The 17,044-nt window shown below is 45.5% G+C and overlaps 1 protein-coding gene across 1 annotated transcript in view; it reads left to right on the top strand.

Moving 5' to 3' along the window:
* Positions 1-2,920, top strand: part of SGCD (sarcoglycan delta) — a 400,728-nt gene extending 397,808 nt beyond the window's left edge. Inside the window, exon 11 of the mRNA XM_067304856.1 lies at positions 187-2,920. Within this exon, the coding sequence (XP_067160957.1) occupies positions 187-339 (153 nt within the window). The 3' untranslated portion in view covers positions 340-2,920. The remainder of the gene's footprint in view (positions 1-186) is intronic.
* The last annotated feature ends 14,124 nt before the right edge of the window (positions 2,921-17,044 follow it).

Raw genomic sequence — 17,044 nt, 5'->3', positions numbered from 1 at the left:
GCAGGATTTTTATCTAAAGTGAAGAAGATGATAGTGCAATCATTGCATACCACTGAGGTTTCCTATCCAAGTCACTTTAAACTAGAGATGCAAGTCGCTTAAAACTTAATTTACTACAAGTGTAATTCCTGCTGGAAAGCTATCATCACTATTGTCACTCTGAGGAAATGTCTCACCTTATTACAGCCCAAAGTGCTGCGGTGGCTGTGCGTGTCTGTCCCAAGCCCGCTGCTAGGTCAGGAGCGGTGCGCTGCCTGGTCAGAGGAAGCGGGGGCTCCTTTGGGGCAACTGGTCACCGCGGATAGGGTGAGTTATTTGATAGTTTTTAATCAGTATTAAGAATGGGAAGGCTATGTCCATTATGAAACTATACATAAATCTATGCTTGTCTTGCATTTAATTTGTTTAATTTTTCTGCCATAAAAGAGAAGGCAGAAGAGGGAGAGATTTGTGCAGAAGTGTTACATTTGCGGTGTGCCCTGCTAAAAGCTTAAGATAAAGACATGCAGCCTTAGAAAAAAGAGTCTTTTTTTTTCTAAGATAAAAAAGACACTTTGGAGCCTTTCATCAGCTTCTTCCCAAATGGAAAGTCTCACCATTTCTAACACATTTGCCATTATAGGAATAGGCCCATTGCAAAGCATAGGTCGTGTGCATCTTTGCATGTAACAGGAATTTAAAATTGCATTGTACTCTCACATTTTTGCCCCATTCAAAAGGCTTAACTGCTGATAAGAGATAAAGCTTTCTGAAGCCTGCTACTGCTAAATGCATTATCACTTTCTAAAGCAATGCAGTTTCTTTGGTCTTTTAAAGATTTCCTCATAACGGAGTCCTTGAAACAGCTTGAAGCAGGCTCACACTGGAGAGCAAAAGAATAATTATTTGTGGGCGGTTCTATTTTTATCAAAGGCTGGATTATAGTTGAAAAAATGTTGCTGTTGGAGTTCCTCCCACGCTTAGTTAGCTACAAACACCACCTCCACCGACGCTGTAACTAGCTTTCTTACAGGATAGCTGCCGATAGAAGAAGGAGTTAGCATCTTTCACTAAGAAAGAGCATGCCAATTATGTCTTCTTCTGGGTCCTCCTCTGGGTTTATGCAGCTAACAGCTCTTGATATCAATGCTAGTGATGTAACGGATAATAAAACACTTTGGCAGTATTAATGATTTGACAGATTACATGTACATGCAGTCTAAGCGGTATAAATAATGGTGATAATTACTGGTCGCTGTCCTAACAAGCCTCTGAACACCTCGCGAGCAGCAGTAGCAATGCCAGAAGGTGCAAGGGAGCAGCTCTTGGAGCCAGCTGTGCTTCCGTCGCAGCAATACCCGCATGGAGCCAAGCGGTGCCCCCGGGAGGGCGTCCCGAGCGCTTTACCTCCGCACGGGAAGGCTGCGAGGTGGGGAGGTCGGTGGGTGGCTTTGCCCGTTCTCCTTGGTCTCCATCTCGTGGACAGGCCCTCTGAGCTAGGACCAGGAGCGAGGAGTGATGCTGCGTTGAGGGACTAGGCTGGAGCAGTGCTCCAGGGCCTCTCGCGGCATGGCGATTGACTTGGTAGCTGGTGCAAGCGTAAATGAGGATTTGGCTCCGTTTGCTCGCTGGCAGCCTGCCCTGGCCGAGGCTTTGGCCCGGAAGGCTTTGAGCCGTTCGTGCAACTGGAAGGAGGAGTCTGGCTGCCCTGTAGAAATCCCAGCCTGGGCTCTCCTTAGGGCGGCACGGGAACGGGACTTCTCGTGCCTCTGGGCTTGCCCTAAGGAAAGGGGCCCGGGCAAAGAGCGGTGGCACGTCTCCGCGTAGCTGCCAGCTCGGGCTGCTGCCCGACAGCCGAGGCACGTTCGTGCAGCCCTCCGCCTTGCCACCCCCCAGCGGGGCGCTGGAGGCAGAGCTCGGCTGGGGCCGGCGCAGGCGGAGCGGAAGGGCTCGCCGGCCGGGACTGGGCTCTGCTGCTCTCCCGCGGCGCTAGATCGGGGCCGCGCCGCTGGCAGCGAGGCGCTGGCGGAGGGATTTGCTTCCTCGTGCCCTTTTGCGGGTTATCGGAGAGAGCGCAGAAGGAAGGGTTAACAAATCCTGCCCTTGCTCAGCAAAGTCAGAGCACGCCAGAAGCCTCCTAAGGAGCAGATCTGAGCAATTACCGTGCACTGCATTTGCTGAAGGAGGGCATGGCTGATAGTGTTCACACGTGGATTTCTTTCTGGATGAGAGCTTTCCCTGAGCTGGAGCTGGAGCTGGAGCTGAGCTGTGCGGTAGTTTGGGAGCAGGGCTGGGGCTAACCTGCTGGATCTGTCTCAGCTCCTTTTTTTTGTTTTTTTTAGGTTTTTTTTGCCCAGAGCTTATTTTAATTCTTTGCCTTGTGAGAGTGGTGGTGCTCGAATGCCAATAGAATTGTTGATGCTAACCCAATAAATGCTCCGTGTAGGTAAAACCAACTGCGAAACAACTTTCTGAGAGACTTGAAGCAAAACCCCGTTCATCTACAACTGTAGCCTAAAAGGCATGACCCATATGCTATAGCAGTTTTCATCCGTGATGATAATATACCTTGTCTGACCTCTACTCTGATAACCACCAATGACCTTGATAGTGTAAAGAGGACAAAATGAAGCTGAAGTCCTATCACAGTTCTCATTAAGAAATTCAGATTGGTTTGGCTTTTTTTTTTTTTTTTTTTCTTTTTAATTTATGTATGTGTGTGGTTGTGTGGGAAAATATACAGCTTTTTTTTGTATCAAATAACATCAATCCTTGCACACTCTATGCAAAATTTTGTAAGCATTGCAATAATGCTATGAATTACACAAGGAACTATTTTAACTTTATTACACTTTCTGTATAAAAAAAAATTTGTATTTAAATGATTTCAATTGCAATCTTGTAAAATATATTAATAAAATAATGATTGTTAAGAAGGAAAGAGGTGTTATTCTTTTTTCTCTGAGCATGGCAAATATGAATCGAAGCTCAAACCGACACTGGTCTGCCAGAGTTGCCCGACCGGACCATCATAGCGAGCCATTCTGCAGCATCAAATCCCTTGGTATGTTCAGGCCAAAAATGCTCCAGAAGAGGCCATCAGAATCTCCGCAGGTTGCTGTCAGAAAAAAAAGCTGCCAACAAAAATGAATCTCCCCTTTGCTAGAGGTTGGGTTACTTTCTTGTTTACAGCTTTGTTGAACTTCTTTGCCTGTGACAGGTCTCGCCCACGCAGCAGCGTTGCGGTGCTGTGGTCCTGTCTGAGCGCCGCGAGCCTTCGTGGAGGGTCGTTGGCAAACGCTCACGAGGGAATTCTGCGGGAACCGCGTTTTAAATACGGATTTGTTCACCCTGGGTTTTGTCAGTAAAGGAGAGGGTTGATTGAGGCTTATTCTCTCAACGAATAGCAAGAATTCAATCCAGCTGAAAACTTGTGCATGCCTTCGAATGCAGAGTACAAGTCCAGTCGTCGCAGCTGTGACATTGCCAAAATGCAGGCGTTAGGGATACTTGGTTTGTTGAGGGCACAGGTTACCAGGCTTCAAATAAGTTCGCTCAGTTCTGCTCTCTGGACACGTACAGTCTTTTGCTCTCTGGATTTTGGACTGTTTGCCCTTAAAAAAAAAAAAAAAAAAAAAAAGCATCTGTTAGCTGAACTCCAGCTGCAGTTCTTGGTCTGAATTTGGAATTTCCAGCAAATTACAATGAAATAAATTATGAGTTAACCCTGGTCTAGAAGTGTGTTGCTGGGGATGCCACCAAAACGGCGTATGAGGCACAACTCTCTACAGCTGAATGTCCAGCAACGCTAAGTGCGGTACGTAGTAGCAACTGTATCTGTAACCATTTCTGAAAGCCCAGGAAGCTGTGGTAAAAACAGGATTTTATCTTTCAAAATTGAGTCCCTGGAAAAAATTGTCAAAAATTCAGTTTCTTCCTAGATTTTTGCCTTTCAGTTTTTAAAATGTACTTCCCAATTTTTACTTTCTTTCCTTTCTCCCCCTTTAAGTTAGCAATTTAAGTTAGCTTTTATTCCTAAATAGCAAATAGAAAAGACAAACCAAATAAAGAAAGAATTTTAAAGGCAGAAAAGAATCAGCAAGACCAAATGAGTCGATTTCAAACTCTGTATCGACTTCAACTTTTTAAAATTGTATGTGCAACTGGGTTTTTGTATTTGTCATCTAAGTCTACCATGGACAAGTTGCTGCTGCTGAAGTTCAGTTGTTAAATCAGTGATTGTTTTTACGACCAGTGTCCAAAATCAGTGATGACAAGCGTATGTTTTTAACAGTGTTTCTCTCTGGTGCTGTGACCTTGTTTCATCTGTCCTTAAATTGAATGGAAAAATCCTCTTGAATTTAGTGATGAAGGCTCAGACCTAAACAGCCCCAAAGCCGAATGTCTCCTTGAGGAAAATTATATGCCCTCATTTAATAGAGAGAAAGCAAGGAATGTGGCCAACAGATAGAGCTTGGCTGTTCTTTTGCAGTCACTTCAGAATAAAAAGCAGTGTGTAAGTAGTTTTTAAATATTTGATTCACACTGTCAGGGTATTGTAATACACATTACTGGCAAGATCTGCAGTTTTTAAAATTGGGCGTTGTGAATAGCCCTTCGTATAACAGCTCTGCTTCAGCCCATCGTACAGCTAAGCTTGTGTTGTGTCGACTGTGGTATTTTCCCTTTCACACCTACAGAGACATTTTTTTCCTACTTCTAGGCTTTGTTTTCAGTCTCATAAGAAACACAGCAATGCAAACAGAAAACATGCCCCCTGCCTCCTCGCTTAGCAATGCTTGCTGCCATCTGCTTTGCTCCATTCATTGCGTGTGCGTGGGGAGGGAAGAGCACAAAACCCCTCCTAAATCTCTTGGATAACCTCGTTTGGCCGGGCTTTCTGCTCCTTCTGCTGCATCATGCGGCTTATGCTGGTGTTGGAGCCCCTCCTGGGCGTCCCGGCGGCAGCGGAGCCAGGGAAACTGCTCTTCTCTTGCCACCAAACAGCTGTCCTAAAGCTGGGGCTTCTCTTCCTCCCGCCTCAGCCCCATTCCCAAGGCACGGTCTGACTCTCAGACTATGCAGCAAAATATTTCAAATGACAGCATAACCCACAAGTCGGCAGGAGACAATAAAACCTCAGTGCTGCTCAGCACCTATTCCAACCAAACAAAAAAAGCCACTTTACCTGGCCTAAACTCCACCTCCAACCTCGGCATAGGGCCTGAGCGCTCAAGCCAGCCATCGGCATGCTGCGCGTGACTGAGCTCTTCCAGTTGCTTGGCCAGCTTGGGGAATATCTGTAAAAAGAGGCAAGAAACAATACGTGCGTGTGCTGAAAAGGGATGCTGTGTCTGTATGGCTGCCACTCCTGGCCTGAGCCTCCCTCTTTCACCCACCACTGCTCCTGCGCAGACCTGGTCTGGTTCTCAGTGTGACATATTTATATTTATATTTATATTTATATTTATATTTATATTTATATTTATATTTATATGGGGTCGATGTTCTTATGGGAGCAAACCAAGGAGGCCCCAGGGCTGTAGTATGCAGCAGTAGAGCTGACCCTGGTCCCAGAGAGGACCACGTTGATCAGACCACATTAATCTTTTTGGGGGGCCACCTACAGCACAAGCTGCCCTTGCAAGCCATCTCAGCAGCAGCCGATCGCCCAGCCCTGGGTGAGCAGTGGCACAGCTTTTACCGCTTCCCAGGACCAGCGGGCTTGGACAATAATGCTTAGGAAATGTGAGTGAGGTGTGGAGCTGGGGCATTTCTGAATAATAGTTACTTTCCTGTTAGCTGGAGCTACTTTCAAAAGCATTTGGGTATTTAAATAAACACAAATTTCAAAAGAGAGTTTTTACAACACAACCAGCTTGAACTGTAGTAACCAGATTTGCACGTAACTATCACCTGCTATAAAGATGCTAATAGAAAACCACCTATAGCGGAACCAGCAGGCTGTGAATATTTTGGGAGCCATGCACGCGCACGCACACACAGATTAACAAAGACAAAAGAAAGGAGAAAAGCAGTGTCACTTCCAAGAAAAACCCACAACCCACCACCTACGCGGTGAACTTTTAAGAACAGAATGCAGCATCTGATGAATTATTTATGAATCAATCTGCAATGAACAGTTAGCAGTCATAGGAAACGTAAACTGGCAACGCAGCCCTGCCTGGGATGCAAGCGCTCAGTAGTTACTGTGGCGGTAAGTCATTTAACAGCACCCATGGCAAGTTGCATAGTAAGAACGTTTGAGAGCAAAAATCCAGTTCCTGGCAAACCCTTGCCTGATGTATGGACTAATATCCCAAATGCCCTGTGGCCTGCTTGTCGCTCTTCCTAGGCCAGGTGATGTACCCAAGTGCTTCTGGGCTGCAGGCACCTGATTCAGGGCTGAGGCTCTAGCTGCTCCAACGGGAGGATTTGCTGGCTCTCACCTTCTCCCTCACCACACTATTTATACACTGAGCTAAAACACAAGTACATCAAGCTGCTGTTTAAAGGCTAATGAAGGGAACAAAGACATCAGGAGATATAAAGGCCACATCCTGCTTTTAGATCAATTCTTGATAGCCTGCCTAAAAAGGGTCTGTCGCTGCCCCGCGCTGGGGCGGCGAGCAGGGGCACGAGAGGCGGTGGCAGCACCGTGCAGGGGCCTCCGGAGTCCACGTGAGCAATGGCCTTTAGCATGACATTAAATTAATGCTTTGCTTTTCCTCCTCAGCTTGGCGGCCCGCTTTGACTGTGCCGCTGCAGCCAAGAGCTGGTGGTGTTGGCCCGGCAGCTGTGGCGTGCTGTTAGGCTAACCGGCTGCTGCATGGCTCATCGCTCCGGCACGAACATGGATCAGAGGCACAAACAAACCCGGCTGGGTCCCTGGCAGCACCGAGAAGCACGTTTGATCGCTCCAGGGGCAGGAGCAGGGGCGGTTTGGGAGCTAGTAGGAGAACATAGGAAAAAGAGGCTCGAAAGAAACCAGCATTGCGAGGCGTAATTAGTACTAGTTCACATCCACTTGGTCAAATAGAGTGGCAGGCCACTTCTCAACATCATTCCTGTCTGCTGTAGCTGCCCCTAGGAAATACTGTGAACTGTTTATAAATGCTTTTGAATTTTATTTATTTTCGGAGCAATAGTAGAGTCTTCCTGGTTCTAGTGGGGAGGGTACTGAAATTGTTGTTCTCCTTAAACCGTGGACCATGGTTTATCTCCCTTCCCTTAGTGACTTTTACAATGGTTGCTTTTTTAAGAAGAATGCATCTTAGCTACCCATAGCCCTGGCTGTACCTGTCCCCAGGCCCAGCATGGTCGTGCGCAGTCCTGCCAGCCAAATGGGGCAGTAGGGCAGTGCCAGGACTGCAATTCTCCATGGGGAAAAAGAGTAACATTGCTACTTATGCCTATGTAGGCGCTGAATGATGAGGTGAAGCCATGTTATTCCCCAAAAGCAAATGAGAAGCTGGCCCTTTGTGATTTCCTCTGCCAGCAAAGACTGGAGGTAAAAGCAGAAAGTTGCTATGATAGTTTAAAGAAGTTTTCTGCAGCTGATGGTAGGAACCTGCTCTGCAAGATGAAAAAGATTTATTTAAGATGCCTTTGCAGTTCAAGCCCTGCTCAGACCTTGGCTGTAGGAGGATGCTAGATGCTTTCCCCTCCCAAAGAGACCAGACCAGGCAGAGCAGCAGAGAATAACAGAGTCGGGAGATGATTTTCCTGTTTTTCTTGGTTTTCTCCCTTTCTGCTTTCTCCATTGACTTCTGGACCTGAAGCCATCTCCACATGGTCTCAGCATCCATCAAATGAAATACTTGTGTGGGACAAAAACTGATGAGCACCACATGCCAAGGAGAGACTTGCTTTTTGGCAATTTTGCAGGACAAGAACATTGCATATCCAACTTGTATCACAGGGAGAGGTGAAAGTCTGGTGAGGCAGCTGGCAGCTGGTGTGGCACGTGTGGCTGAGAGGTGAGAAAGAGAACACGGCAAAGGGTCTGGAGCCAGATTAATCCAAACAATAAGCTGTTTGGGCTCAGGAGAGTTGATTGGGGCCACTCACTTTCTGAGAATACAAGAATAAAGCTAAGAGCCATCAGGGCTAAAACAAGAATATGAGAAGGTTAAAAATAAAGATACACAGTGCAAAAAGGACCAGTATGGTTTGGGGAAGATGGGGAGGGTTGGGTTTTTGTTTTTTTTTCCCTCCACTGATAAGCCCCATTTGCCCTATGTCTCACTAAACTTGTCCGCTCTCACAGAGCATGGTAGCTCTCTATAGTCACAGCTTCCTCTTGGCACTTTGGAGAATCCAGATTCCCAGTGAAAGAGCATTGCTGGGGCAGAGGGGAGAGCTGTGCTCCAAGGGTATTTTAAGCAGCCCTGAGACACTGTTACTGCCCTCAGAAAATTAGTTTCCTCCCTGCTTTGCATGGTGACTACAAGGAGGACTTTAAGATAAGCCTAAGGAAGGTGCAGGAATGAGGGTGGCAAGCAATTCAAGATAAACAAGGCATTCAATAAGTTACAATGAATTATTTGCAATTAAAAACCAGTTATAAGCTGCTAAATTCCATTAACATTCATGGCCCATATAAAGTGACCTCTAATTGCATATTAAAGAAGGACCTCTCTTTTTATTTTTTCCATCTCACCACATAAAAAATAATTAGGTGAGGAGCACATTGCCCAGACTGGCCCATCATCTGGCCAGCAGGCAGTAAACTGAAAGCTGTAATGCACACTTTATAGTGCTTTTGGCTGCAGCTGAAGTCTGGATGCAACAGGAATAAGATGCAACCTGCTTCGCTCCTCTGCAAAGCAGGGGTCCGCCGTCACGGCAGCTGAGCTGAACTAGTGCTGTAATGGCTTTGCTGTCATACGTACCGCAGGTCACTGCCAGGCAGCTGTAAAGTTACATGGACTGCAGAAAACAACTACATCCAATCTGACTGCAATTACTCACATAATTCATGAGTGTGGCTGGGACTCGGGGATGTTGTCATTTTACTGTCTAGAGGATGGAGAGAGAACACGCTTCATCACACACTCCTGACCGTGGGACTGCACAGTTGCCTTAGGAGGGCCTGAAAAGAGGCCAAGAATGTTGTGTTCACCTCCTACCACCCCAAAGAAATGGATCATTACCAGTCACTGAGTCCACCTCAGCCAAACGCCCATCAGTCAGCTACTGCCAGCCGCATGGTCATGCGTGGAAGGAGCATGCACAGCTGAACCTGAACAAGCTAGTTAAGAGCCACCACAAAAATGCCTCAGCTGCAAATCCAGAAAAACTGGCAAATCTGGAAGGAATTGCTTTCCAGCTGCCTGCTTTTGGTTGAATCTAGAAATGAACACACTCACTGGGAGTATATCTCAGCAGAGTGACCCTGGACCATTGGGATGTGCTTTATGCCAAGATTAAGTCATATATAATGTTCTTGGAAAAGACTTAGTTGGTTGCAATTGGACAAATGGGCAATTCTAAATGTTCCTACCTGAACTGCGAATCAATTAGGCAATGATTTCTCACCCTGGATTTTTCTACACCCCTCAAGATTTCTCACTGCTGGAATTTATCTGTCACATCCACAAGAAATCGAACATGGCTGCATTTCAGTGCTAGTTGTAATTTTTCTGGCTTTCCTCAATACAAGAAGCCAATTGGAACCTCCTGGAGTAGTTTGCTTACAGAGGGAAACACTTAAAAGCTGTCAGTTTTCACTGCAAAAAACCTTGGATGAAGTTAAAGACGGAATGCAGATAAAATGAGTTCCATGAATACAATAAATGCACTGTAACACAGCAGAGAAAATGCAGTTATCCTCCACCAAAACCACAGCAGACAGACTTCTTGCTCAGCACAAGTCAGTCTGTGTCTGCCGGCTGTGCTGGTTCACGCTGCAGCTCTAGCCTGCGGGCTCTGCACGGCGGCCACGTTAGCTGCGGGACCCAGGACGTGGACAACAGAAACACTTTTGCCCTGGATGCAGAGGAGTCAGTCTGCCTGGTGAGACAGGGCGAAAGAAATCCCTTCAAAGAGGAAAGAGCAAGCAGAAAGATATCTGAAAGAACCAGTGATGATGTCGTCTTTCCTGATCCAGAAGTGCCAGGGCTGTGTTTGATTTCAGTGGGAATATTCACACACTTAAAGAGAGGCCTGTGCTTATGAACCCAGCTGCAGAGCAGCTCCCTCTTGGGGGTGGGTGCAGCCGTGCCAGGGTGAACAGGACGGGTTTTCTGTTCATCAGCAGGAGACAGATTTGGAGAGGGATTTTTTGCTTCTTGCAGGGAGAGGAATTTCCAGAGGAATAAAAGCTTTTTCCCTTCTGGCTCTGGAGGAAGTGTTCAGGACTTCACCCAGCATTTACACAGGAGATTGCTCTGCCTGCAGTGAGCATTTAAAATCTTCAGAAGAAAAAGTAGGTCCATTCAGCTGTCTCAGATTAAATATCCAGAGACAACGTAAAGGTCCTGGAGGAGTGCGGGGAGCATATGAAAGCCAGAGATGAGACTGGAAAAAGCCCTTTCTCGCACTGCGGTTCAGGGGTTCAAGACCACACTACAGCACTTCAATTATTGGTTGGGAAAAGGCTCAGGAATCACAGAGGAGGTGCTGGCAGTTCTCCCTCTGGAGCACAAGCTCTGCCAATGGCATCATTTGGATGTTTGAAGCCATTGGCTCTAATTGTAGCATGGCCATGCTTGAATAAACAGTGCTAGGATTATAGTCATTGTGCAAAATGGGATGGATTATGTCCCAGTCTGCCGGAGACAGGAAGCTAGTGCTGTCTCAGCTGTGAGGGGGAAGTTGGCGCAGAAAGCTTTTGACATCCTGACATCTCTCTGCAATGATTTCCCTCAAGATGAAAGGGCTGATTAGGTGCAAGGAGAGAGGCTAAAGCAGATTGAAACATCCCTTACGCAGGTGCTCCATTTAAATCTGACTGTGTGCAGCCTAAGCTGATGGGCTAGCAGCCGTTTTGGCAATCAGTGCTGTAGAGGACATGAAGTCAAGGGCACCTCTTGTCCCCCTAGAGGTGAGCAAGACTCCCGGGGACCAGGAACAGTTTTCACTTGTGCAAAGAAATCCAGCCCTCAGTCAAAGCACCGGCTGGGAGTCCGGCTAGGCAAGGATTGTCCTGCCAAGATGCTGTTCTCTCTAGCACAACTTATCTTCACTCTGCAGTATTTTCAGGCTTAAATAATGTATTTAATGAACCTCTGGTAGATGGCTGAATATATGAGCCCCATGTTGCAAGGGGAAGTGCCACAGGCAGCGCTGGGCAGCCCAGCCCTCCCGTTCTTTGTCTTTGTAGAAGAGCAAGTTTCAAGTCTTTGGAAGAAATGCTGTGACTACTGTTAATTATTGATCACTGAAGCCAAGCTTCAAGGCCCTGGACATCTGCTGCTGCATGGCAGATGTCGAAGTGGTGTCAAAATAGGATTTTCATCAGTCAGAAACAGAAAGATAAATGATATACGCAGCTCCATAACCTCTGCTGTAATACCTGCTTCCTACATCCAGTGCAGCAGTTCATAGCTGGTGATGAATTTAACTGCAGTAGCTGAAGCTATGACTGTGCCTACCTGCCTGCCAGGTCCCTCTGCCAAAGACCACCTTTCCAGCCACAGGTCGGGCTGGTGGTAATACCAGCCTGCTCCTCAGCTGAACACTTTACAGCTTGGCATACGAACTGGAAAGCACAGGGGGTTGCTAGATAGACGCTGGGTTATGCACAGCGGTGCCTGGGGCAGACATGCCCCATTCAGCTGTGCCTAATGGAAAGACAGGAGGGAGGAGTATTTTGGGTACCTCAGCATTGCCAAGCGTGGCTGAACCAGCAGTTTTAGAGGATACATGTGACAAAATCGTGTGGGGAAAGACATCAGGGCAGGCAATCTGTGAGCGGCCACCCAGGGTAGGTCAGACAGATACAGCCTCGCTCAGACCTGGTGTCCTCGCTGGTGATGTGGGAAACCTCACTGCTGGGACCACCAACGCTGCGCGTGCCAGGGGCTCCTGGGAAAGACAGTTCCTTCACCTCCTTAATGACACCGAGAGTCAAAAGCTAAAGGCAGCAGAGAAAACACATACAGGACTAATGCGATGTTGGCGCCACATCAAAGCAGGAGGGCTTCCGGTGCTGGCTCTCACGCCTCTCTCCTTTCTGTCCAGACGGAGCATTCCCTGTGGCCACGTGTCGGGGAGAAGTGAGAAAGCAAGGTGCCTTAAACAACTGCTAGTTCTTAGAAATAACAGTTACTTCCCAAGAAATACCAAACTTTGAGGGAACTGCAGGGAATAAATGTTGCCAAGGAAACCTTTATGCTTCCAGGAATTTCCAGGCTGGCCCACTGAGATCAGATGTAATTGGATGTACCCAAAGAGTTTTAATGAAGTTTGCTGTGAGGGATATTAGGAGATCGGTCTGACAGGATGTTCAGCAGACAGCTCAGAGCAGGTCTGATTTTCTCTGGTTTACATTTCTTAGTGTGGACTGACACTGAGATAGAATAAACCGTCATAAGAAGAACAGAGCATGGCAAGGAAAAACCCCACCGCCCTATGTGACTCCAGCTACCAAATCCTCTGAGACTCCCAGGAACAGGAGAGCTGGAAACCTCCCAGGTTCACACTTGACTCATCCCACAGGAAGGAAAATAACAGCACAACTGAGGAGAAGCAGAAAAAAACAGCAATTTTTAGTATCAGTCGTGGAGGGTGAGGGGGAGATTTGAACATGTTTGAGCTTAGCTCCTGCCTCCAAGGAACTAGGGACTTGCCACAGAAGGAAGATAGTATCTGGGGAGATGACTCTCAAAATCACAGGGGCAGATGATGCTTCACCAAAGACTGGTTGATTCTCCCTTTCTTTTTGAAATGCCACATACTGCCTGTGGTTTCTCTGTGCTGTGTGTCCCAAGGCAGTTGTCTCAGCCTGACACCGAGCGACAAACATGGTTGTGAATTGTAAGCTAGGTAATGAGATGCCAGGCGCATGGAAATCCTGATGGGCTATATTCTGAAGTCCTCCATTAATTACCAGTGTTTTCTTAGCAAATAGCTGTTATTTGCCTCAGTGCACCAACTTTTCTGGGGCCACTTTGTATTTTCCAGAGATTCATCTGGCAAAAGATTGGCAGATGCCTTCCTCTGATTATTTTTCCTTTAACTGGCAGAACTTTGAAAATGTCAGCTTGACATCCCCTAAAGTAGATTCTGGAGATGTCAGGTCAGACTCCTCTGAGCTGAAAAAAGTTGCCCCCCAAAATGGTAAAGGCAAGCAAGTGACATGGATTTAATGTGGAAATTCTCTCACCCTCTGGCTAGATATGAAAGCAACATGAATTGTAGCACAGAGGATAATGTCAGGTTGCACATTACTGACCCTGAGGCTGGTTTGGGTGAGTTCACCTCCAGCCCAGGAACATAGAAGGATTTGAGTTACCTCCGAGGTGTAATCAACATCTGACATAGTTGAGTAGGACAAAAGAGCTCAGCATCTTCGTTCAGGGCCCTAAAACTTCTTGTTTGGTTACACCAGTATCTGCTGCTCTGTTCAGGAGGAATGGCTGGCTTCAGAGTACCCAAGGCTGGCACGGACTTGGAGGAGCTTCCTTGTCAGGGGATACATCAGTATTCAGCTAAGTGCTATTACTTCTGGCTTCTACCTGCAAAGTGGAGCTTGGGACAGATTTGTGATTTTATTTTTTTTTTTTCAGTCTGATGATAGATTAGACAGGTCAAACTGCTTGAGGAAGACTGACTTTGTGACTAATGCAAGAGCCTAGGGTCCAGGCAACTATGTGCTTAGAACAATTCCACATTAGTCATCTAGTATCTCTGTCTGCCTCTCTATTCCGGGATTAATAAATTCCTTGGGAGATACTCTCTAATATAAAGACACAGTGAAATAGCACAAAGAGGTTTCAGATGCCTTGAATACAGAACCCCCTTCCTAGTTCTGCTCACGTATCTGTGATGTCAGAAGAAATGCACATTTACAACTGTCTTGCAGGAGTTAGTGTAGCTTCTTCCGTTTGCAGTGTACCTTGTGCATTAAGTAATGCAGAAGCAAAGTTTCAAACAAAAACCAAGAAAAAGTAGAAGTTGTGGAGAAGAAAAGAAACAAAGCCAGATAAGGACAGATCCACCTGGCTCCACTAAAAGATATGTGTAGCAGGTATCTTCCCTGAAGTCTTGTACTGAATGAGCTTTGAGACATCTCTGAAGAAACAAACTGCTTCTCACTGTCTGATCTAAAGGTTTTTATATTGAAGTCCTGAATGAAATGTCTAGTTGGAGCTTGTTCTGCAATGTGCTGACTGACTAGGGTAAAAGAAACCTATATTTACTCAGAACAATTATGGAAGGAATGATTCCTGATACTGTGGAATTTGACCTTCTAATGTAGGCGGGAAGGCTGTCAGATCATATCATTTTAGTTGTCAGCTACAATGCATCAAGCAGTGGCTTTAACACCATAGCCCACTAAAAAAAAAAAAAAAAAAGATAATCCCTCCTCTAAATCTAAACTTTGACTTCTAAAAATTCATGCATGTTGTTTTTATATATAGGTCAGCAGTTCCATTTTCTGGGTGAACATCAGTACTTCTGCAGTGAAAGGAGCTTTGATATGCTATTCAGCTACATGAAACCAAGGCATTTCATTATTTCTTCTGGAGGTTTACAAACAGAAGTGGTTGAAGATCATTACAATTCAACACACTGTTGCATTTCAGTGCAAGTGATCTGTTAATGGATGAACAGATCAATCAGCACTTACAAGCAATTTTAAGCAAATACTCTCACTAGCATCAGTTTTGTAGGCACTACTCTCTAACCTGTTAGTGAAAGGTGCATAACTCTGTCAAGGGCTACATCTTTGCTAGTGTACATCTTGCTGAGTAAACACTCTGTGGAAGAAGACATCAGTTCTGGAGGGTAGGAAGAAGGTGAAAGGAGGAGCAGCTGTTGTCCTAGAGGGTTGTACAGCCCCATCCAGCTCGTCACGCTGGGCTAGTCCAGGTAGTCAAGACAGCACACTGCACATATACCCCGTATAGACCTCCAGCCATGGCTGTTAGCACTCGCTGGACTACTGTAAGGGGCTTCTTATCCTCTAATTGACCTCCTGAGCTCCCTTTTTTCAGAGAACACGAGTGAAGAAATCATTAAGTTCAAGGTTCAAACCAGCTCCCTTTAAACTGCCTAGAGAAATTTCCACAGACTCTGTGGGAATACCGCGTAAGGCCTCCTCTGAGCTGCTTATCTAGATTTTGGCAGGCATACAGTGGCCTGCATATAAACCAGTTTGATTTTTTTCTCTGAGCATGTCAGGCCACTTCCCTCCCAGACACAGTAATTTATCCCTCCAGAGATCTGGGATACAGTTCAGAGAGTAAAGTTCATCTCCACTTCAGCCTGGCATAGAATAATCACAAGTTTAATCATTTAAACTCCCTAATAGCTGGTTCCACATGTTTTGAGGAAAGAGAAGAAAAATTCAAGAACAGTTTTGTTAATCCTATTTGGATGTTAGGTGGGAAAAATATAAAAGGGAATTTTAAAAATCAATTTCTGTCCTCTGTAGTTAGTGCCTGGGGAACAGATCTTCAGCAAATATTCACAGCAATGGAACATTTATAGACATGCTGGCTAGGTTTACTTACAGATTTTCTCACCATGCTCCAGTCCTAGCATCCAGGTGTCATTAGCCTAATTGAAAACTCATGACTTGCACATCTTTAAAAGTATCATATTAAAAATTCTTTCTAATGATATAGCAGATGTGGTAGAAACGTATATTGTCTAAATCTCCTGTAGCAAGTGAGCCTTCATAACTGAGATCACAATTTATAATTGTAAAATTTTTGTTGACTTCAAGGAAAACAGAATTTGGGTTTTTGAAACATTAATACAGTAAACAAAATTTCTGAGAATGAACATCTGTGTAGGTAGAAGACTTCTAAAGCTGTTTTGGTGTCTGATTCAGAAGAAAGCTACAGGTGGATATCCTTCTGACTTTTAGAATACATTTATCTGAGACAATCTGTCATCTATGCATCTTGGTGTATCTAGCCTGTATCACTATTAGCACTCATCACCATGGTATCTGAACTTCTTCTGCTGGAGGTGTTATTTCAATTACTTTGGTGCAGTTGCAGACATGTAACTGAGAGCAAAATGGGAGCTTCTGTTAGGAAAATAATGCTCCAATTAGTTGCTCCCTCTTTGTCTAACAATATGGAAAGTCACACTGTGAAGGATTATTTCCAGAGCTTGCTCTCTATGGTAGTCTCTCCTCCTTTTTTTTTTATTGTTGCCACTGAGATGTTGACACAGAAGTTTGATAGTCTCCCATCTGAATCACATATTGCAGCTAAAGCTATTTATGAGAGTCAATACAAATCAAATACCTCCCAGGTACATTAGCCACTGCTCAGCTGAGTTTCCCTGCTTCTCTTGAGCTGACCCAAATCTATGTAGAAGACACAGACAGGAGTTTTCCTACGCACCCTGACTTCTAATTCAAATAGACAAACTCCTAATGGGAGGAGCTGTAAATATACAGCGAGTCTGAAGAAGCTGCTGTTTTGTCTTGACCTACAAACTGCTTCTTGCTCAATAATTCTCTGGGATTTACAACAGACTTCATGACCGACAAAATATATCACCCAATCATAGCATGAGAAAAAAATACAAAGAACTTGGAAGACAATTCCCAAGCTAAATCTTTGCGTATTGACCTTCTAGCTTGAAAATTGGATACCTTGCTCAAGGGTGGGGTAATCAATACTTGAAGACTTTCACTGTGGGCCCTCCTTTCCCAACAGCAGTTGCTGCTGTTGGTCAAGTCTGAAAACAGCTCCTGGAAACCACCTCATTCATCTTTTACCTTCCAAAAAAAAATGAAACAACCTCCAGATACCATGTCTAAAGAGCATTGTTTCACCCAGCTATAACTAGTCTCTTTCCTTGACCCGTGTCCTAGTTTCTGGTGGACACATACTGCCATCTTCTCCTTGCTCAAACAGCACCTAAATGCTCTAAG

The sequence above is a fragment of the Apteryx mantelli genome, chromosome 14, assembly GCF_036417845.1.
Source record: "Apteryx mantelli isolate bAptMan1 chromosome 14, bAptMan1.hap1, whole genome shotgun sequence".
NCBI classification, from domain to species: Eukaryota; Metazoa; Chordata; class Aves; order Apterygiformes; family Apterygidae; genus Apteryx; species Apteryx mantelli.
Note: the sequence above shows the minus strand (reverse complement) of the source record. Positions and strands in the feature narration are given on the sequence as shown.